At 42.8% G+C, this 22,215-nt stretch overlaps 1 protein-coding gene across 2 annotated transcripts in view; it reads right to left on the bottom strand.

Annotated features, from left to right (window-relative positions):
* Positions 1–2,912: 2,912 nt before the first annotated feature.
* The window catches only part of LOC112455352 (SAM and SH3 domain-containing protein 1-like), a 307,929-nt gene continuing 288,626 nt past the window's right edge, over positions 2,913–22,215 (bottom strand). Inside the window, exons 6-16 of one of the 2 annotated variants that reach the window (XM_025017210.1) lie at positions 21,835–21,996; positions 21,424–21,480; positions 17,592–17,658; positions 15,749–15,917; positions 15,339–15,567; positions 14,350–14,610; positions 12,371–12,469; positions 10,321–10,659; positions 9,779–9,991; positions 7,829–7,979; positions 2,913–7,388 (exon numbers count right to left, since the gene is read on the bottom strand). In XM_025017210.1, coding sequence (XP_024872978.1) covers positions 6,640–7,388; positions 7,829–7,979; positions 9,779–9,991; positions 10,321–10,659; positions 12,371–12,469; positions 14,350–14,610; positions 15,339–15,567; positions 15,749–15,917; positions 17,592–17,658; positions 21,424–21,480; positions 21,835–21,996 — 2,496 coding nt within the window. In that variant the 3' untranslated portion in view covers positions 2,913–6,639. The remainder of the gene's footprint in view (positions 7,389–7,828; positions 7,980–9,778; positions 9,992–10,320; positions 10,660–12,370; positions 12,470–14,349; positions 14,611–15,338; positions 15,568–15,748; positions 15,918–17,591; positions 17,659–21,423; positions 21,481–21,834; positions 21,997–22,215) is intronic. The other variant, XM_025017220.1, reaches the window with a different exon arrangement.

Raw genomic sequence — 22,215 nt, 5'->3', positions numbered from 1 at the left:
TATTTCCTCTTTTAATTTTAATATGTTTTATTATAGGATATTATTTTACACATATCATTTAAATACAGAAATGTGCGTTGATCCAAAGGCAAAATATATCTGCAAGTGTTATGAAGAAATAGCTGCTGTCACACGAATCATGCTTTAACGCTGTCTTCCTGTCACTTAATCGCATCGTCTGTAACTTATAACTACGATCTACGGCCATCGCATCGCGAAATCATATTGCATGCCCGGAGGCTATCGTCGTTACAGAAGGCGATCTGCAATTACTGGATATTAGCTACCTCCATTGGCAATCTGTGGCGATCGGAATGCTTTCATTAATGCCACAGAGAATGTAGTTATTTAGGGTGGCACGTACGGCAGGCTTACGCAGAGACGTGATTTACGAGCCATCTCGCCGGCTCTAATATAGAAATAGATGAACTGATCGCAGCTTTCTCGACATAACGCCCCGCAGGTCGTGAAAAGGGGGGGGGAGTAAGGGAGGAAAGGGAAGAGACAGCGAGAGAAGAAAAAAATGGACGCTCTGGTTTTATCTCGCCTCGGGTGTAAAGTAATCTCTCGCAACGGAGCCTTCATCCGGCTCTCAGCTATGCGCGGTGCCGATAGCGATATCTCCTTGCTTGATTCATTAGCGTGGACAGTAATTAAGGTTGTTATGGGCGGGCAAGAAGCACAAAAGTCCCCGTGCGAAGTATAACCGATCGTTTTGCCCGATCGCGCAACTGATAACGCCGGGATCGGTTGGAGTGGACGGACGGAGGTGGATGTCCGATCGCGATTTATGGCACGCCACAATATATACGCGCAATACTCCGGCGCGCGTATCCTTCACGCGATAAATCTCGCTGAAGAAAATACAGCGAAGTCGGCGGGACTCGATTATATTATTAAAATTAAGGCAATGAATCGCGTGTCAATTCCACGCGATTGAGATAACGGATGAGATTGAGATAAACGTCTCTCCGTAACGACTTAATCGATTAGAAATTTGCAGCATCGCTTTCACATCTGTTGATTTTTGTACGAGTAACGAATATGTGATATCGCGAACATATTTGTAACAACAGCGCATCAGCATCTAACGTCGTAAATAAATTGTCGAGCAATGTATCACGAAATAAAAGATTTCTTTTTTTTTCGCGTGAAACGGGATGTAACGAAGCGGGTAATACAAGATACGTAACTGAATTCACGGCGGCCGGGCTGAATTACCCAGAAACCGTCGTGATTACGCGACGCGCGACCCTAAAAGTTAAATTAGATCTCACCCCCGGGGGATGAAGAATTTGCTCACGTGGACCGCGGAGTCGCGGGCAAAGAAACTCGTCGAGTTATTACCGCCATAATCTAGCGCACTAAAAGTTCCCCCGCTGTCCCTCGAGGTACGAAATAAAGCTTACGAATGAACACGTACACGCCGTAACACTCGGAATGATTCTCGGAGGGTGCATTTACATACATTACTAAGTGCTTTTTATCGTACTTTCTTCGGAAAGATTGCCTATCTGTCTCTCGTGCGATCGTCTTGTTACGACACGACCGACGCCGACGTTGGACGCGAACAACTTCGAATGCCGGTGACGTATTTCCGGCACGATCTGCCCCAGAGAACGTGTCGGTGACATTAAACGGAAACAATTTTGTACGTCAATTAATGCATGCGAGAATTAATGAGATTGCAAGATTCTACCATTAATTACCTCCAATTAGCAGTACGGAGGCATGGAGCGACGATGATATTTAATTGCACGTAGAGACAGCGGGCAAGCTCTTTGCGGACCGATGCGTAAAATGTACATTTATAATTTAATTTAATCCATGAGAAGCGATGAGGAATAACGATCCCTAGGTCCGGACCATTCCAGTGCCTGCGAGAGACGGCTGCGTCTCTCTCTGCTCTCTCCCGGAGTTTCCACCATTACGAGCAACGGCGAGCGAGCGAGCGCAGGCGGATAGTTAAATAAGAGGATCTTTCCAAGTAATGGCAGATAACCAAAGCGCGAAGTTTGCGAGAGCGCGGAGTTACCAGCGGCGGACGCGGAGTCGTCCGTCATCCGGAACTTCTTCCCGCTAATGGCACCGCGTGGCAGCGTTAAAGCGGGAGTTGGTGTCGCGTACTTTATGAAACGACATCGCGACGCTTAATGTCAGCGAAGCTCGTTAATCGAGTAAGAAACCGTCTAATTATTCCGTTTGAGCGGAGGGTATTTCCCAAAATTACGGCCGCAAAAAGGAGCGTTCCCGCCGCTGGGAATCTTCCGCGATTCGCTTTGCATTGTTTAAAACCAAACGGCACGATTGCTCTTCGCCGATTAATTCAGTATATGTGCGAAATCGTCACTTAAAGAGCGCAGTTGTAAGATCCGTTAAGTTACCATACCATTATTAGATTTTAGTGCAAAAAGTTTGTTATATTTGCCCTATAAAGTTAAAAAAAATTCAGTGAAATTAAAAGAAAATTACCCTCCAGAAAGAAATTTCTCAATCCCCTTTTTGAAGAATTTGATTTTCTAATTTTATTTAATACAAAGCTTGATAGAAAAAGAAACTTTTAACACCAGTCTAATATAAATCGTTACGAGAAACTATAAAGAAACAGAGAACGAGTGCTTGTTCGTGTGAAATAACGATATAAAATATTTATAATTTTGTTAACGACTTACGCATTAATCATATATTACGCTATTAATGCCTTTCTTCGGCTTGGTTTTAAAATCTTTGCACTCAATTTAGCGTTGCTTAGTGCGCTAGGATTTTGAGATTACGCTATACATGTTATCTTAATGAAGCACTTACCGTTTACTGGCGTAGCTGCTCCTTTGTCTCTTGGAGGGATAATAAGCCGGATTATGGATTCGGAAGTTGCCAGGCGTGATTTTCGCGAAATGAAATACGCGCAGGTATACGAGAGATGATTCTCATTTGAATCTCTTCCATCGTTTATTTCTATTCACAGTCAATAAATTAACACTTATCGTTAGAAATCATTACGAGAACCGAGGGACGATGAGAATTACGTGTGATTTGTGTGTGACCATCTCTATAAACCCCGCAATTAATCAATAAATACAAAATCAGCTTATAAAAAGGTAACGGCGATGCGCGCTAATTCGCGCCCGCGTCTCGCCGTTCTCTAGAATCTGTTGTGTTCTTCATCATTTTTGTTTTTATTACTTTATGTACATTATATTCGTTAATCACGCGAGAAGAATGGACTAGACCGCTACGTAAACGCTTAATTTCTCATTCGACCCTAAGCGCCGCGCTTCGTGGCGTTCTCGATCGACGAATAAATTTATCTAAGCGATCGCGCTTCGCCGTCTCGGAGGGTCGTGCGAGGCGACGCCATAGGCCTTCTTTCGTTCAACGACTCGCTTCTCCTCTTAAGGTACGCTTAAATTATCTATTTTTTTCGATTACTGCGCCTTGGGTCTACGATTAGAATGAATTTTACTTTACATCAAATGCTGCGTATTTTTTTTTCTCCCGAGCTAAATAAAATCACTATCGTGTCTATTCGTACTCTCATAAACTCGTTACTAAATTTAACATCGCGTCGTCCCTCTCGCTTTTACCTTTTCTCCCCCTTTCTTTCTCTTTCATACACACACATACTCTTCATTACACGCACACACACATAAGCGCATACTCAATTTTCAATCAACCCTCTCATCCCTCCTGTTTCAGCCCTTCCTTTAATAACAACCACTTCACTCATTCTCTACACATGTTGGTACTCTCGATGGAACGGATAAACTAGCAGACATCACCGAAATCGACGTACCGTTTATCGGATACGTCCTCCTCCCTCCCTCTCTTTCGGATCGTCGGATCATCGCACAAACTCGATAAAAAAAGTGCCCGCTGATGGAGCTTATGCGCGGGCGGGACGCGACGTAAATCTCGATATTGCGAAACTTCGGTCTCGGCACGAAAATCGTACGCTGCGACCGCGATCGAGCGTTAATCGCATTAATCAATCTCGACGTTGATGGAAGCAACTTGCGACTCTACTCGTTCGGTCTAATCACAGCCGATTTCCGGGCCGATTGGGTATTTCATTGTCCCTCCTTCGGATTCGCTCCTCGTGGATCGCGATCGACATCGCGATGACATTGCAGAAGAAGCACGCTCTACGTTACGTGGATGGCGAGATATTTGTGTAAAAAGTGTACGTGTGTCGTGCGAAACACTTTCAGTTTCAATAGCTCGTTATCGCGATAATACTTTAGATACGATAAACATCGAAGTCACGGCGGCAGCTTCCTAATCTCGAATTATCGATCACTTTAATTTATATGGAAATATCGCCGTGCTTGGCTCACTTCCAGTACATGTTAATTCATGCCATCTAGTTTATTCATTCGTGTTCTTCTGAAGCTATACATACACTTGCTTAACACTTGCCGATTGTTATCTCTTGATCATATAAGATAATTGAAATCGTGAACACCAATTGTTCTTTCAGATACTTTTTCAATTAATTTGTCAATATGTGACTGTAGCGTTTATCGTAATACGATATCGCGATAACTCTTTAATAGCACTGATCGCTTCCGCAAGCTATCCGCCGATATTGTTTCGATCGTACGTTCGCGGCGGGCGCGCGTTCCTCTCTCGTGTACTTAAACTTTTTTTTCTCCTATTTTAATTAATAATGCGCTTCGTCGAGTCGTCGCTGCGTCTCGTAACAGCTTAAATTATTACTTAAGATTTATTATTATCCCATCGGGCTTCTTGGCCTCTCCCGTACCTGTTTCTCGCAGCCCTGATTCTCTGATTGCGCTCCCGCGTCTCATAAAATTCATCTATGATTTTACACTATACAAGAGATGTACATAAGATCCAACGGTACGATATAATGTGTATATCGCGTATATGTATATAGTCTATAGTCTTAAGTTTTGGCAAACGGGCAAGGTCAATACAAAACATCGTTAAGTCCTACGCGTAATATTTATCTATGTACATACAAAATCTCTGTAACTTTCAACGTTTTTCCTCCCGTGGCGTGGTCAATATACACACATGTACATGGTTTACCATCGTATCGAAGAAACTGACGAGTCGCATCGACGATGGGGGATTGTCCGTCGTTAATAGCACGCAAAGTCCGAGTGACGAATGCGGCGTAATCGGCGCCGCATTCCATGGAGACTTCAGGTTCTCGCACTATTCCGTATAAAATTATATATGCGAACAGTGGAAAGTAAGTGGGAGGATATCTCCTCGCAAGTTCGAGTACCGGGGTTTTATTGAAAAGTCGCGTAAATAAACTAAGTAAAAAACGCTCGTAAGGCATCCTGTGATAATCGAATTCGTTATTTCTCTATTACCGCATAAGATGGATCCTCACGAGTTTGCGCGCCGTGTAAAAGCGAAAAATTGTCTCGAATGTCTCGGGATGACTCGTAACTATTTCGTTCGCGCGCGTCTTCTACGCGACGAGATCGAACGAACGTACAAAGAGCGAGTCCAAAATATACGATAAGAGATCGCCGTTCAACGAGAGACGAGAACTCGATAACGCTGGCAGTTTTTGACGAACGCTCGTCGGGCGAGCTATATAGTATTTGTAGTGATTAATCGCGAGGTCGTCCCAGACGAAGATGAAACCGACAGATAATATCGCACGCGAAATCAAAACTAACGGACGCATAACGTTATATCGAATCTTCGTTCGTGTTTTATTTTTCTTCCTCTTCCTTTCGTCTTTATTTATTGTACGTAATGGGATCGTGACGACGATTCGCGCAACGCAAGTGATGGTCACCGGCCGTTGTGTCTCCCTTTTCTTTTCTACCTATTCGAATTTAATCGATCGTTATATTGCTATTGTATCACATAGTATTCACTTATTGTTAATTACACGGCTATATGTAGGCGCGATGTGACTTGGCGGTTTCAAGATGCCGAGAGCTATTCGAAATGCATCTCGCTTGGACCGAAAGCGGACGTAGACGCGAAGAAACTTAGCCGATGCTCCGGGGAGCCCTTGTTACAACTGCTAGAATTTCGCTCGTTTCGCGAAATTCTTCCCATCGCGCGTCCAAAGACACGGAGTAACAAAATGTTCCCCCCGACATTAATATCGGAAAGATCCATTCGCGCTCATGACAAAAATTATCAAATAAAGTTAGACAGATCCTCGGGGTACTTTGCCAACAACAATAAAAGGAAAATGAGATACTGTTTTGCGAGATATATTTCAAGTCGAGACGCGATTGAGCGCACGTTAATCGTCGCAACGAGCGGACACAGCGGCAACTGTCAATTATTATCTATTAGCAATTTCGTTAGAATTGCTTAAACTCCGCGAGTCATCCGAAATGGAAGAAATATCTTATTACCAAGTATTACGCTCGTCGGGATCGCTTATTCGGGAACGATATTTCTCGTTGGATATAAAATGTACGAGATATTCATGATCCCGATATTGCCCAAGTATCTCGTGGACGAATCGTAGGCACCGCAGCCTGAAGACGATTGTGATCGCGTAACCCTCTAAATCCGAACTAAGGCCGCTCCATTGTCGGTAAAAATTGCGCGATACCCTTATTTTTGTACCCCTTATCTTCGAGCTAAAGTCGCGCCGCGTCTTGCCGGCCTACCGATTTATTGCCGCTCTTTTCATTGGTAACTCCCGTCATTGTTCTGACTCTTATTACCGCCCTGGGAAGTCGGCGACGCTCTGCTAAAGCTACCGAAGTTCTTGGTCGGCGAATCCGACGCGGCGCTGGCGGTAGCGAGTATCTTGTCCCTGGGCGGAGGTGCTGAGCTAATGCTGGACGAGCTGACACCGGAATCGCTGGACTTCTCGCTGAGGCAACCGCGCTGGCTGAGCCCAGTGACATTGCCGGTGCCTTCGAGGCCCAGATCGCTGGTACCACCGACCATGTACTTGACCATGCCGCCCAGTTTCTGACTGCTCTCGCAGGCGTCCTCGATCACCACCGTGTCGCCAAAATTGCCCCTCTTCGCGATGTACCGCACGTTGCCACCTCGCAGTAACGGCGACTTCTCAAACTGGCCTTCTTTCTGGCTCGCCACCGAGCCGGAAATCGGTATATTGGGATGAAAGTCGTCCTTCGGATCAGGTAGACCGCCATCCGTAGCGACAGTACTGTTGGTGTTCTTCGTGGCGGCCGTTGCGCCGTCTAGATTATTCTCCCTCGACAGCTTCGTCGACGTCGTAGTTGTTTCCGGGCTGATGGTCCGTCGACTGGTGGTATTCTTGTGCGCGTCGTAGCAGCCGGAGTCCCGTGGGAACTGGCGTCGGTTAAACGGGGAACAGTGGCCAGACGTCTGGCCGGAGGTTAAGACCAGACGACTGACCTCGTCGCCCTCTGAACTCGAGGCCAGGTCACCCTCGCTGCCCGCTGTAAGGACAGGCGGGAAAAGAGCGTGTGCGTGTGTGAGATTTTATGACCGATTCGATCTCTCTTTAAATATTTCTATTTTTGGAAAGCAAATAAAAACAAATGAAAAAATTAAATAAATAAAGTTAAATAAAGATATATATATAAAGTTGAATAAAATTTCAAAATTTCTTATTTTTATATCACTTTCCGAGAGCGAGGAGTGTGTCTGCGGTTTTAGTAGTTTGAAGTTATCGCACTTTTAATCTCCTTTGTATTAAATAAATTAAATAATAAAAGAGCTATCCCATTTACATGAAATTACAACGTGATTTAAAAGATGTATAACTTGTATTAATTGTAACATGATGTATGCAGCAAGACAAATAGCAACGATGATGAAAGGGGCTTTGGGGAGACGTGAATAATACATATGTAGCCGCTACGTTCGGTATACTCACACTGAAGATCGTGTAGGAGTTGCACGGCGGTGAGTATCTTGGCACGATGCTCGGGTTGATGTATACGCAAATAGTCCAGATCCGCGGCCTCTAACTCCCTGAAGAGCTCCAGATCCTCGTATCCGTTCAGCACAAAAACTGGAATATGTTCCTGCGCGAGCGAAACATTCATCTTTGAGACGCTACTCCCATCTTAACGGAGCTTTGAGTAGCTCACTTGTACAATGAAACGCGCTCGCGGTTTAATACACTTGGAAGAAGCTTACGGAATTCTTATAAAATTATCCTTAAGAAGATTACGGAATTTCCTTCTCAGCAACATTTCTCACACTTTGATTGGAAAAGATCGAACCAAACGTTATATCTTCATGATTTGAAAATGGATAACGCATCGTGAAAATGATATAATCTCGATAAAAGATAAATTTCAGAGAGAAACCGAAAGTGTTTTTTTTTTATATTTCGTAATGTAATTTTTTTATTTAGCCTTTGTAATACATATGTGAAAAGCGTTCTTTGCAAAATGCATGTCTCAATACGATGAAACTATGTCCAAATAATAGGACGAGAGATCTCAGTGAGTTCAATTTAGTACGAAAGAGCATCATAATTATGACGAGGTTCGCTTCAAAAGAATCTAAAGTACCGCGTGATCTCTTAGATGTTCCATAATCAAACATCTCAGACGGACTGTACAGTTATGCGAGATTTAATGACGGTCTCGAGCAATCAGCCGGGAAGAAGATACTTTGGATCTCCATCCGCTGATATAATTCGCACAGAGGGCCATTCCGGGCTTCAATTAAGTGTATACCGGGACGCTGAAAAGGCGCACACGAATCTGCGACGCTCATTAAGCGATCGATCATAGCGGCTTAATTAAGTGGCACGGCTTCCTGAATCGGAAACGACGTTTCCGGTACAGCGACTCCTCGCCCTATCATTTCGTCCCATCTCTTCCTGTCGCTTCCGTACCTTCGACTCTAGAGACTCTGCGAGGCACGCCTCTTGACAGTGAATCACGATCAAGTCTAATCTGTCGTCAAATCGCGAGACTATACATAATATCCGAGTGAATTACCGGATGTGCTTTCAGTCGTATATTTTGTGACAAATTTAAAGTCAATTCTTTTTTTCTTCTAAAAAGAACCGCGAGCACTAATTAAAAATTTTTCTAACATGCAATATAAAATTGACGTCAATATAATTAGTATTGTTAAATTTTAAATATATAATAAATTAAGATTAATATAATTAATATAATTAAGTCTTATACGCGTAAAGTTTCTGTTAAGATAAAAATAGTTTTAAAATGAAAATGAACTAAAAATAAGATTTCGTTATCCATTTAGATTCTTGAGATTTATTAATCTCACAACTGATAATTTGATGTAAAAAAATCGCCAATTTTTTTATTTTCATTTTTTATGTTTGCAATTGGAAGAACATTCAATACATTTTCGGGAGATTCCGTACATAACAAATGTCGGAGATAAATCAGAAGGAAAATGAACAACCAAAAGGAGGTAAAGAAAATATCGGGACGTATATAGCAGGTGAGGATAAAAATGAGCAAGGCGGAGACAAGGAGCGAGAGACGGAGAGCGAAAAGGACACGAATAGGAAGGAGGGAATCGAACAAAAAGGACTCGTCACGGTCTGCGGGACCTGCAAGTTGTATAAAGTATAAGCTGGAAAGCGATGGTGCGGGAGGACGCGAGAGAAGGGATGACGGGGAACAGGGAACGGGGAACGAGAGTGCGATAGGGACAACGAATAAAGAAATATATAAAAGCAAGTTCTCTACTTTGCATTCGACGCCATGCAAATGCGAATCAGTTTGTTCGAGCGCTGCAGCGAGATATTACTCTCTCTCTCTCTCTCTCTCTCTCTCTCTCTCTCTCTCTCTCTCTCTCTCTCTCTCCCTCCCCCTCCCCCCCTTCTCTCTACCTGAAGATTCATTCTCTGCAAGAGCTCTTGAACGGAACCCGGCTTCTGCCTGTATCTCTGACCCCACTTGCCCCGTTCTGGTTCCCCCCGTCTGGGCACCCTGTCGTTCAGTATCTCGACGTTTATGAACTTGAAGTGGCCTATCCTGTTGTGCACGACGCCCTTCCACAGCCCGCTCTTGTTCATCTGTACCACGTCGATTACGTCCCCCTTCTGAAACAACGTTGCCACGCGAGCATTAGTAAAGGGAAACCATTTTGTCACGTTCGATACGTTCGATCGAATCGCGCGTTATTAAATTTCCTCTTTAGATAGCTTGAAAAACAGAAACCGATAAAAAGCGTGAAAAAGAAAGACGCCCCGGATTCCAATGTAATTTCCACTAAAACAAATTAAAAAATAGCGAGTAGTAACGAACATAGGTACATCGTCAATTATACACGTCGTGCTTGCGGGTAATTACGGCGAATTTGTCGCGTCGTTAACGGTTACAGAGTTTCGCGTGGAATTTTGGTCGTAGATCGATTATCACGAAGACAGACCTTGAACTTTAACGCGTCCTTGTCGTAAGGACTGGGCGTGTAGTCCACGAGTGCCCTCGCTCGACACAGGACGGGGCCGATGGACGTCGGGCTGACCGCATCTCTGTCCTCGCAGGATATCGAGCTGTGATTGCTGCCCGCGCGTACCAGAGCCTGCGTGCTCGAGCCGCTACCACTCGGCAGGCTCTCGACGCTGCTCGCGCTGCACGGGAACGCCTCCGAGGACGCGCGATCCTGGCGCAGCCTCGAGATCTTTCGCTGCACGTCGTGCCTCAAATTCCTCGCGCGGCCTGCGATACCCGCTCTGGCGTCGCCCTCGAGCAGCGCGCTCGCCTCCGACTGGAAATTTTAATTGAGTTTTGGAGAACATCGGGGTCGCACCGTGCCCGGAATACGTGCTTCATCGAATGCACCGGGAAAAGCGACCGGCGACGCGCCGGTGGCGCGTTAATTAAATCGAGGAGCTATGTGAAATAGGGATCTCCATTGGCCGAGCCGTTTTCAATAATGCATTTATGGCGTCCTGGAATGTGACACGATAGAGAGTTGCGCGCAGGGCGATGCCTGACGTGAAAAGTATATCATCTTGATCACATCTTGGAGAGACGATTTATTTACATTAAATAATCATAAATCATTGCACATCGTCAAGAAATAAACGTTGCAATTACCATTATCCATTAATCGGTAAGCTTTCTTGCATATAAACATTTATCTCTATTACAATTAATTGCTTGCCCTTTTTTTAAAATATATTGCCACGTAACTCCTTAACTTTTCAAAGACCGACAACTTGAGACATAATTTTTTTTGTTGGGTTCAACGCATGCATGGGAAAAGATCATGAGGTAGTTTGATAGAAGCGAATTATTCTCGTCTCCGTATCTACACGTCAGTTGACGTCAGTTGTCAGTGGAATAGATCAACGTGTTGCGGTTGCATAATTTGTTGGGAGGGTGCAATGTGGCGCTCGGGTATTTTTCGCAATTCTGAGACACTACTCGAAAGCATGCTGCATTAATGAAGCGGAATAGGTAAATGGTGCGAGCGTGGAATTCTCAGAGGAAATCAATGTGCGTTCGAAATAAGAATGAAGACGGAGTACGCCAATTTCGTTTGCGTAAATTGCCACGCAATCCAATCTGTTAGAACGACGTGATCCTCTATCTATATGTATATACATCCGTGTATTTCCCACTGACTTACATAATTGCAATAAAATGACATCACGGTAATGCTATGCCGTTATCCCGTTATCCCCGTTATCAACGGCAGATTGTATATTACGCGTCGTTGTTATAAACGACGCGTTTATCAAGTGATAGACATACTCATTATGAGGCGTACCAAAGCCGGCACTTATGACAGACAATTAACGATGTAACTGCGGCTTTAAATGTAAATTAGTCGTCGGATAACTCGATTTTGCGTTATCGATGTTAAATATTTTGTATTGAAGTTTATTAAACGTTTAAGTATCCCCGATTGAATCAAATATAAGATTTCATAATAAACATCTCTCTATTGAATATAAACACTTTCATACATAATAGATTTCCCAGTCGATTTTATCATCCTTGTGAAAATCATTTCGTTAAATTACTTGTTCATTAATAACGGCAGAGAAATTTATTATATTTGCATTTTAAAGGATGCTTTTTCTCAAAATCTATTATTTATTTGTTTCTCGAAATTCAAGGCAGAAAATATTACTCAATACTTTTAGTTTATTTTGTGCAAGTACTCGGGGCGCAGAAAGATATCTTTCTATGACGGAACAAAGAACGGAGGGGCAAAGCAATACTTCGTAATTTTACTAATTGCCCGTCAGTGACAGTTGTGTGCACAGTGCACAGGCATGTTTTTCTTGGTTATCGTACTGTTTGGACGCGCCGCCTGTATCTACTCGTATAATAGTGACTGAGGAGTGCCATGCATCTGAGTATACGCGTAGAACTGGCGAAGAAGGGGAAATGGTGCGGACGGGGAAAAAAAAGTGGAAATAGAATCTGCACGTTTTCTCAAAGGACTACTCTCATACGTTACGTACTGTATGCACGGCGGCCGAGTGTTGACTCTCGAGTTCTTCTTGATCCTCATAGTCGCTACTCTGGCTCGGCGATAGTCCCTCCTCGCCGCTACTCCGACTCTAAAATATTGACACCTCGCAGAAACAGTTCTAATGACCAAATACGAAAGGGAAAAGCGGACATACTATGATGGATCTAATAGCGCGCGGATGCTGTTAAACAGGGCAACACGGTTACGGGCAATATCGCTAGGTAATATCGGACACGAGACTGTCACCGGTGGTAGAGCAGGTGTGAGAGGCACAGAGGTATGAAGATACGCAGTATCCAATGTAAAAAATATTATATCGTACGTGCAAGCGCGAGGGCCGCCTCGAAAGTGTTTTTATATAATGTGCGATTGGTGTTTAGATCTAGAGATAACTAGATCCAAATCAATATCACAACTTCATATGAACAATTTCAAGATAAAATAATTTTCAAAATATTAACGTCAAGCTATCTGTAAAATATAAAAAAAATGCACATAGTTTATTATGAATATTTTTTCGTTGAATATTTTTTTCGAGGCAACTTTCGCGATAAACTAAATAGTAGCAGCAGATATACATGAGTCAGGGGTTAAGTATATAAGTATAACACACGACGTGTTAACGATGTTATACACTCGATATATCAATAGAGCGGGGGGTTGCGTGTTACATGAGAAAATAAATAGCGTATGCAGGCTACGCCGGTTTAGATGGGTTAGTGATATACTTAATATTGGCGTGTCAGTGTGTGAGTATTATTTATACACATAGAGGCTGTCAGTGCTGTGTAGGCGTCAGAGCAGGAAATGAGGCACCTTATTCTGGTGCCTCTGATCAGATTATGAGGTTCTTCAGTTTTTGCTTAAACGTCAAGCACGATTATTATAATGTTGCACGCTCAACTATCACGATTGAACTACAGTAAAGATACAAATGATATATATAGACGTGTGTAAAGCGCAAACATGCTTCGACAAAATTTTTAAAGGTGTCATCTTTATCAGAATCGTACTTTCATCGTTCAATTATTTTTTATAATATTATTAGAATTCGAGATCTGTGTGACAAGAATCCTTTTGCTATAAATTTAAAAAAATTAAATATTTTCAAATACAATCTCATGTAATTTCTAATTTTTTATATCTTAACGATTGATCTCCGTACCACAAACTTTATTTTAAAATTTCTATTTCTTATATATTTCATATATTTTTACAATAATAAGCTGCGATATTTTATCTTTATCATGATACGTATAAACATCGATCGACGAAAAAGAACGAGAAAGAATTATTAAAAAAGCACATATCCCGGCAGTTCAAACAAGATGCTGGTAAATGCCGAGGCTCTACCGCGAAAGTGGTATCCGATCGTTATCAAGTTTGCGAAGTCGACGAAGAATAACGTTTGCTCGGCGGACGAGGAAACTGGTAGATTCGACGTGATTTCAACGCAGCCGCTGCATCGTCGAGCCGTCGCACTCGATTCCTCGCAAACAATCCGTAAATCTCGCGGATTCTCATTGTCCGCCCGTCCGACGGATCCGTATGGATCGAGTGGCTCTCGGTGCCTGGATTCACCGAGGCAACACACCGGAAACTGACCGGAGAATAGCAACATCTCTCTCAAACGTGTAGCAGCCGTTACGTATAGTGATCGGCCATCACGACGCGATTCCTGCGTGAGGAAATCCCGCTATCTGACGCGCGTAAGAAAACCGAACGAAAAATCTATATTCACGAATACGAGTACCCTCACATTCGCCGCATCTAATCAACCGGAATACTCTCCCGTCTCCCGTTTCTGAAGATGCCCGGCATAAATGTAATACGAACCGAGCGCGTACGTCACGCGCCGGACAAGCGTACACACAGGTGGGTTAGTAGTTATGGAAACGCCTGGGTGGTGCCTGCGGGAGAGGTGATAGGGAGAGAGCTATGTCATCCATAGATTCGGCAGATACGAACATATCTGGGAACCGGGCGGCGTTGCGCGTTGCTTTGCGGTGACGTTGCGTCGGTGACGGTGTTGGTAACGGTCGTGCTAGTGGCGGCGGGGTGACGCTGATTGGGTCGGGGTGAGACCGAGTGGTGATGTTCGTGATGATGGCGATGGTTGTGACGGTGCTCGTGGTGATGCTCCGGCCGATCGGGGTGGCGACCGCCCACCGGAGGCTGGTCGCTCCTACTCGTGTCCACCGACACAGTCGACAGTCTCGAGCTCACACTCTGCAGCCCCAAAATTAAATAAATCACGCCGTGACGTACGCCCGCGAGAGAAGGTATAGGCGCCCCGACCGTTCCCCTCCAACCCCCCCGGGATGTACGCCCATGGGGAGATCCGAGCGGCGTCGGATCTGCGCTTCTCACGGGGGAGATCGAACTTGGGCGAAGGGACTAAGAGAACCCGACAATACCCGCGCGTCCTCTTGCGTGGTGCGCTTATCGCAACGCAGTGACTTAATGTAATTCCGCTATGGAGTGACGGCTACGATCTAACGGGATTTATCCAGACTGGATTCGGTCCTTCGATATTACGGCCTCGTCGCAATAATATTACCCGCGACTTAACGAGGTTCGTGACTTACTTTGGGGCACGGTGATTCGGTAATTTCGAGCGACAGAATCGTGAGGCGGGGGGGTAGCTTATGCCATTTTGTTCACTTTGTCAAGGCTAGTTAACCACGCTACTCCGGAACGTGAATAAGAAGTTTTCAAAAACGCATCACAAAACATATCACCGAGCTTTATCTCTAAGGCATTGGCTGGCTGGTTATTTACCAAAACTTTCCGTCGCCTGTACTAAGATATTAAAGCACGTAAGACGGTATATAACTTGACTGTGCAAGCAGCAAAGGAATTTCCGCTTCAACACGACAATGTTTGTAGTTGCAAAGGTTTACAAAGTGATGCGCGCGATAGTTGCCCGGATTGTTGCTCGATGACGGTGGACTTACCTGCACGTCGCTACTCGCGTAATCTCCGCTCTCACGAGAAGCCCTTGAATGCGTTAAGGGTATAATCGTCGGCGGATTATTGTGACCCTGAGGAACGATGAGACCCCGCATCGTCGACGTCGCACCTTTCCTCGAACGATCGCGTGGCAAACTGATATCGCCGGCTGTTCGAAGAGAGATTACACCCTCGCCTCGATTTTCCGGCCTCATATTCAGCGTGAAACACACCCTGATGTTCGATCGTATTATTTAATCGTAATGAAAAAATCTATATATTTTTCATGATTCACAATTACTATGCTTAGGTCTGACAATAAGCTGTCAAACGATATCAGGCTCGAATTTGTATCCACGGTAATAATGCCAAGATTTCACGTTATTTTTTTTATTTTAAATTGCGAAAACGTTACCTTCCATTCTGGATGGTCGCGGTAGGTACCGGACCGCCACTAGCCCCCATAAGAAAGTCTTCGGGATCCGATTCATAAGGTGGTTCGTCATACCAATGACCGCCTGGTCCGGGACCTAAACCACCTGCACCTCCGCATCGCGCGTCTTCGTCATACATGTACGTATCATCTGTGAATTGTATTGTCCTCTGACTTGCGAACATTGGAATTGACATTTTCAATTTTCGATTAAAAATTGAAATAACGGAAAACATCATTAATTTTTGTATGTATGGTATTCATTAAAATTTGCAAAAACTCAGCGATAGAATAATTTTGATAATTCTGAATTTAATAATGTTAAAAGATAGCATTATATATATATAAAAAAAAAAAAACATTTTTAATCGAAGATATTAGAAGAATATCGTAAAAAAATAAATATTGCAAGATTTAAAAAATTTCTTATGGATAAATGAATGTTTGTGTATTACGCCTTAACAAAATCTTCGGAAATATACTGGCGATTATAGGATCGGATATTAAATATTAATCATGAATGCTGAGTTAAATTACGTTTAAGGATAGCATACTGAAGAATTTAGATCCTCTTTTGGTATAGAAACTTGAGAATGACAAGCGTGCATGCGATTATGTGAAGGAAGAGAGACAGAGGTAGCAAAGAGAGGGAAAATGAAGATGGCGGGTACTAACAATAACGAGATTAGCTCGCGTATGCGAGGGGTTTCGCGACGCGATCGTACCATAGCAGCTTTGTAAATATAGGAAATAAAACCGCAGTGATGATAAATCGACAATAAAGAGCATAGAGCATTTTCTATTCATGCTGGAATATGTGAAATATTACATTAGCGGCTTATTGTAATTACCCTCTATCCTTAATTATTCTCTATTGTATAAATTCATACGTTATTAGTTTCATAAGTACTTCTTTGTTTCATTGTTCAATTTTAAACGTTTGAGAATTTCCCCGATATTTTTAATACAATATAAATAAATATCAATATTGTGTTGTGAAACAAGCTTTTTTACTACAATTACATTATTTATTTCCTTTTGCCGCAAGCATATATTTTGTTATAATAATATAACTAATAAGGCTAAAAACTAATAAGGATATAAACTAATGTAACATAAACATACGGTTAACGTTAACAATTATTATCGTTTAAAAAAAATAATAATAAATTAATTGTAATTATCCTCTGTGTATTTAATAAACATAATAGTTAAATACAATCGAATAATTTTTCATTTTACATTTTAATAAATTTTCTTTAGTAATAACATAAATCATGTAATTTTCTTACATGCAATCTAGCCTCTTAGAGATTTAATGTTTCTTATTGCATTTCAACACGCATTATTGTTTATATTTTATTCTATTCTTTTTTCAACATTCAATGTTAATTCAACAAACCGTGTAGCAAAAAAGCTTTTTCTTCTTTTCCCGAGCAAGCGCCTTTTTGGGAGGCGTGGGTATCATTCCGGTGCGCCTCCGTTTTATCGTAAAAAGCTGCTGAGGCTACGGGGAGCGAGATTTCGTGAAAAAGACTACGAGGGGAGCCATCAGGAAACGAATGCTCAAAATGAGTCTCGCGAGAGAGTGGAGCAGCTACACATACGAGGTGTCAGGCATTTGGGAGTCGATTCGGGCGTTCTCATACCAGCTGGCACGTGCGCGTTTTGTTCAACGTTCACGCACACGGTCGCACATTGCCGCGCGTAGGTATACGTACGCGCAAGACCTATACGGATATATAGGGTGTAAGAAAGGGTCGGGTTACAGGTCGCGGGGAGACGAGGCGACAACTAGCTGGAGGTTAGTCCTTGATGTACTTACCCCCAGGGAGCTGACCTCGTCCGTCTCGTCCTAGCTGCATTAAACCCTGCCGGATATCCCTCAGTATCTGAAACAGTACAATGTCGACGTCGTGAGTAAACGTTTATCCGGCATTGTGATTAAAACTGCTATTAGCCGCGTTCGCTTTGGTGTTTGCATACCGCGGAATTGCTTTCGTCGATTTCAGCGTGGTCTCGCGAGTATCGACGGTTATAGAGGCGCTTGAAAAATTTATCGCAGAATATACACATCGCTAAATCGCCGATTTAAAAATCGTGCTAGGACAAAATAATTTTATATTATTGGAAAATGTGTTCTTCTCATTAGTTATCTAATGAGAAATGAACGGAAGCTATTAATTTTCGAGTTGCCATTAAAGGCACGCTCTTAGATATTCTTGAAGATTATATTATATATGAAGGTATATGATGGTTCGTATGATTAAACGAAAATAATGGTCCGATATATAATCGATACAGAAGGATCTCATTACCTGAGATTTCTCTCATCACGCAAAAATACTTGCAAGTTGATTTTTACGTCTTCTTGTTATATTAAGTTTGTAAATTTTAAGTGCAATGATTAAATTTAATCCCTGAAGTCCCCGACGTGCATATTACTATGAAGTCTATAAAATGTTATATTCAAATACAGTCAGAATCTTTCATTAAACTTTGTAGTACGTTCAAGTATCGCTTCCACGCAAATTGCGTTTCTACGTAAGTAACTAATTGAAGTAATGGCGCGCCTAAGGAACTGAATTTCATACCGGGAGATGCCCTGCCACACCGGTAGCGTAATCACGTGTAATCTAAATGGTATTACCGGGAACTTACATGCGCGGGTTCTTTCACGGTGGATAATCGCCGTTATCCGGCTCGTGTTGGACCACCATCGATGTTTTTGAGATCTGCGCGGCCGTACGGCGAGAGGGGAAGAGATGAAAGAAAGGATAAAGCGAAGAGAACTACTGTGTACATATATCGCTCGTCGTTTTTCTACGGTCGACGACCGCGAGTCCTCGATAATCGGTGGAATAAAACGAAAAGCGATTATCGGTCAGGATGTTGCAGACGTAATGTCCTGATGAGGGGACAGCCCGGTCGAAGGTTGTTTCCTGGGCGAGAAAAAAGACCGGAATAGCAGTCGGGGCGGAAGAAGATGAGGAAGATGAGGAAGAGGAGGAGGTTGTCGAGGTGGTCGCCCGCGGCTGTGTCGGTACCTACCGAACCGAAGTGTAGAGGCCAAAGCGAGGGAGAAGAAGCGGGAGCAAAGGGAGAATAAGAACAGGAAGGAGGAGAGGCCCAGGAAGAGAAAGAAAGAGATTCTCTAGAGAGCAATAAACCCCCGCGAAGGTAGAGGTGGCACTAAAACTTTTACACGGATAGCGACCTTTATTTCCATATTGCTCGCAGCCTCAAAGGAAGATGGCCGCTTTATTTCTTCCAACGGTTCTCCTCCGATATCTCCGCCCTTTTCTCATTCTCACCCCGATCCGCTGCGCGGTCCGTGACGCCGCCGGTTTTTGGCAATTTCAAGCGACCCTTTCTCGCGTCCCCTCTCCTTAAAACTTTCGCAGAATTCCGCGAAGCTTACGTTCGCGTAATTAAAACTCCCGGCTCGTGCGCCCAGTTACGACGTTCGCGCCGCGGCGCCGTTGCCGTCCACTTTTACGCGCGCGACCTTCCCTGTAATGGGCAGTTTTTGACAAGCTGCGATGGTAAAGAAGAGAGAGAGAGTATCCTTTCATATGGGGAGAGAGATTTTCGAGGATACGCGACACACGTAACGAGCTGCAAGCTGCGCTGCGACGCTGCGTCGTTACTCTCGATGTTGTTACGTGCGGGGCGTGTGTAATGCTCGAGTATTCTCTTGCGTGAAGCAACGCGTGTACCTGCTTATGCATGAGCCGCGCGGTATAATACACATGATTGCATCGAAACGGTCCCGTTTACGTTGAAACCGCCACTTTTCCCTCATTACTGGGAATTTGGAGAATTTTTTATCTTTGGAATTTGCAGGATATTCCGTGTTTGCCGTACGTGTTATTTTCTACGTAGAGAAAATTTTTTTTGGTCAATTTCAAGTCTATTTTATTTTAGTAAAAATCTAACTAAACACAACATTAAATATCTTGATACTAATGAAAAATTAAAATTAAAATAAATTTTATTTCAAATTCGGAAAATAATAAAAGAATGTTATTTACCGATATAAAACTTAATTTTAGAAAAGTTCTATACGTTCAAGATATACCCTTGCATTTATATACACCTTATAAATAGCAATAAAAATTTTTTATGTCCCTGCGTAGCTGTCAAAAATTTAATTCTCTTATCAAAAATTGCGATGACCAGAACATGACCAGCAAATAATAGCATCGTAGATAAGATGAACTGAGAAGATAAGAGAAACTGAGGAGAGAAGACTTCAATTTTTTCACGACACGTGCGGCTAACTTTTTAACGGAGTTAATTTTTTAATAAAGCCGCGCGCGCAACATTACCCAGAGTGTACCTTTCAAGTAGTTAATTTAGTCTGTCCTGTCTCCTTTATATATATTTCTATACCGCAGATAAATTAACGATGATAAATATACTTCTCCGAGGATTATTATTAAAAATCGACAAGGAAAGGGTATTATTGATCAAAGTTAATCTTAGAAGAGATCAGATCGTGAAAAGAATAATGAAAAGAGTTGTTTATTAAAATTTTCATAGACCCTTCGTTGAAAGTTAGCTAATCGATTTTATCGCGAAGTTATTCTATCTTAATCATTCTCGCAGCTTTCTACGTTTTACTGCGAAATCTTCAAGTCCAGCATTCATCAAATTTCATCGTTTAATATTCCGCGCATTAATTAACTACTCTTTGCTTTATTTTAATTAAGCAACTATAAACCAAATATTATCAGTGATAAATAGCGTAAACTACATTATAAACACGACGAAATCCGCGATTGCGCACACAAAGCAAGAAATGACGCAGAAATTTTCATGTTGGACAGGCATAACGATGCGAAACCACGCGGCGGAAAATAAGAAAAGAAGGAAAAACCCGTACGCGTATATCGCGAGAGATCGTGCATAAGGAATTCACGACGCAACGTGCACGGTACGCATTGACGATTATGATGATATCACGTTGATCTGGCTACTTTGCATAATAAGAGGTATCGAGTTGGCGAAAGACAGTCCGAAGAAGGGGGTTAGTAGCGAAGGATACGACGTGAGGGGGGGGGAGGACGAGCTCGCGCGTATGTGAAACGGTGGGGGTCGACGACGATACGTAGGGCGAGAGTCGAGGTCTTGGTGATAGCACATACATGCAAATTTCGTCCTGCGAGAATTCCGATGCGGGAGGCAGGATTGTATCGGATAAGGCCACCGGCTCCCAGGGCCAATATCAGTCGAACGACAAGAAGAGGGTTGCCGATGATCCAGGCAACGTACAGGGGGGGAATTGCGGGAAGAAAATAAACGTGCCGTGGCGCGCGCGCACGGGTTGGTTTAATCGCGATAAGACACCGCGCCGCGTCCTTATCGCGATCGGCTACGTACGATAACGAAAATTGTCGCTCGCGCGCGCGAAACGCGGGACGTGAGTGCTCGCGCGAAATGCGGTGAGATATATCCTTCATGGAAGCACCATTTGGCAATTTAAAGGGAAGGGAAACGAGAACAAAACTCTCCCCATTTGCGAACGTTGGCAATTTTTGGCATTAGTGTCCTCCCACTCCCGCGAATTACAAATAAGTTTGTTAGCGAAAACCAAAGACAAAAATTTCATTATGGAATTGGGCGATAGAGATGGATTCAAGATGTGCACTTACCTCTTCGTGCTCTTTGTGAAACCGCTCTTTCTTTCGCAGCGCCTCTTGAACTTTCAGCTGAAAAATGCAAGGGGATGGAAGCGTTCTTAAGTTTCGTTTAAAAAGGTTTTATCGACGGTAAAGCGACTTTCTCGCGAGAGTGACTTCCAAGCATTCCAAGTAAATTCAAGAATCACGATTGTATAAGAGCAAGCATAGCTTTCGCTCAAGAATTTGAACGGAAACTTATTATGTATTATCCATCTTTACTTTTTAATAAAAAATATTTAAGAGTTATCTGGGGTACTGAAGAAAGTAACAGGCGAGAAAAATGCTTTAAATCTTATTACTTAAATAAATACATATATATTTAATGGTTTTAAACGACATATCTTGCAAAATATAAATAAAATGAAATAAAATATGATTTACCCTGTGAATGGTTTCTTCGAAACTATTTGGTTGACCGCCGTTCATCTGTAGGTACCTTAGTCGATCGTAATCTCGAGGATCCACCATCGAACGAAGAATCGTGTGTCCCATGTCGGGGCCGAGACCCAAACCGCTTTGCAGAACACTGTCAGGTGTGTCTACCTGTAAAAAAAAATAAAGCACAATTGAAATTATTGAGGCAAACGTGATTATTATAACATTACTGTAACGTGATTATAATTAATTAACTGAATATTGTCAAAGAGTATAATATTTCCCAAATATCTGATTCAATTTTTTTCTGTTTTATATATAAAACAGAGAAGAAATAGAAACATATAAAACACACAAGTTGTTTTTTTGCTTAATAGGTTTTAAAGC

The sequence above is a fragment of the Temnothorax curvispinosus genome, unplaced genomic scaffold (assembly GCF_003070985.1).
Source record: "Temnothorax curvispinosus isolate PA1 unplaced genomic scaffold, ASM307098v1 QBEX01000525.1, whole genome shotgun sequence".
NCBI lineage: Eukaryota > Metazoa > Arthropoda > Insecta > Hymenoptera > Formicidae > Temnothorax > Temnothorax curvispinosus.
Note: the sequence above shows the minus strand (reverse complement) of the source record. Positions and strands in the feature narration are given on the sequence as shown.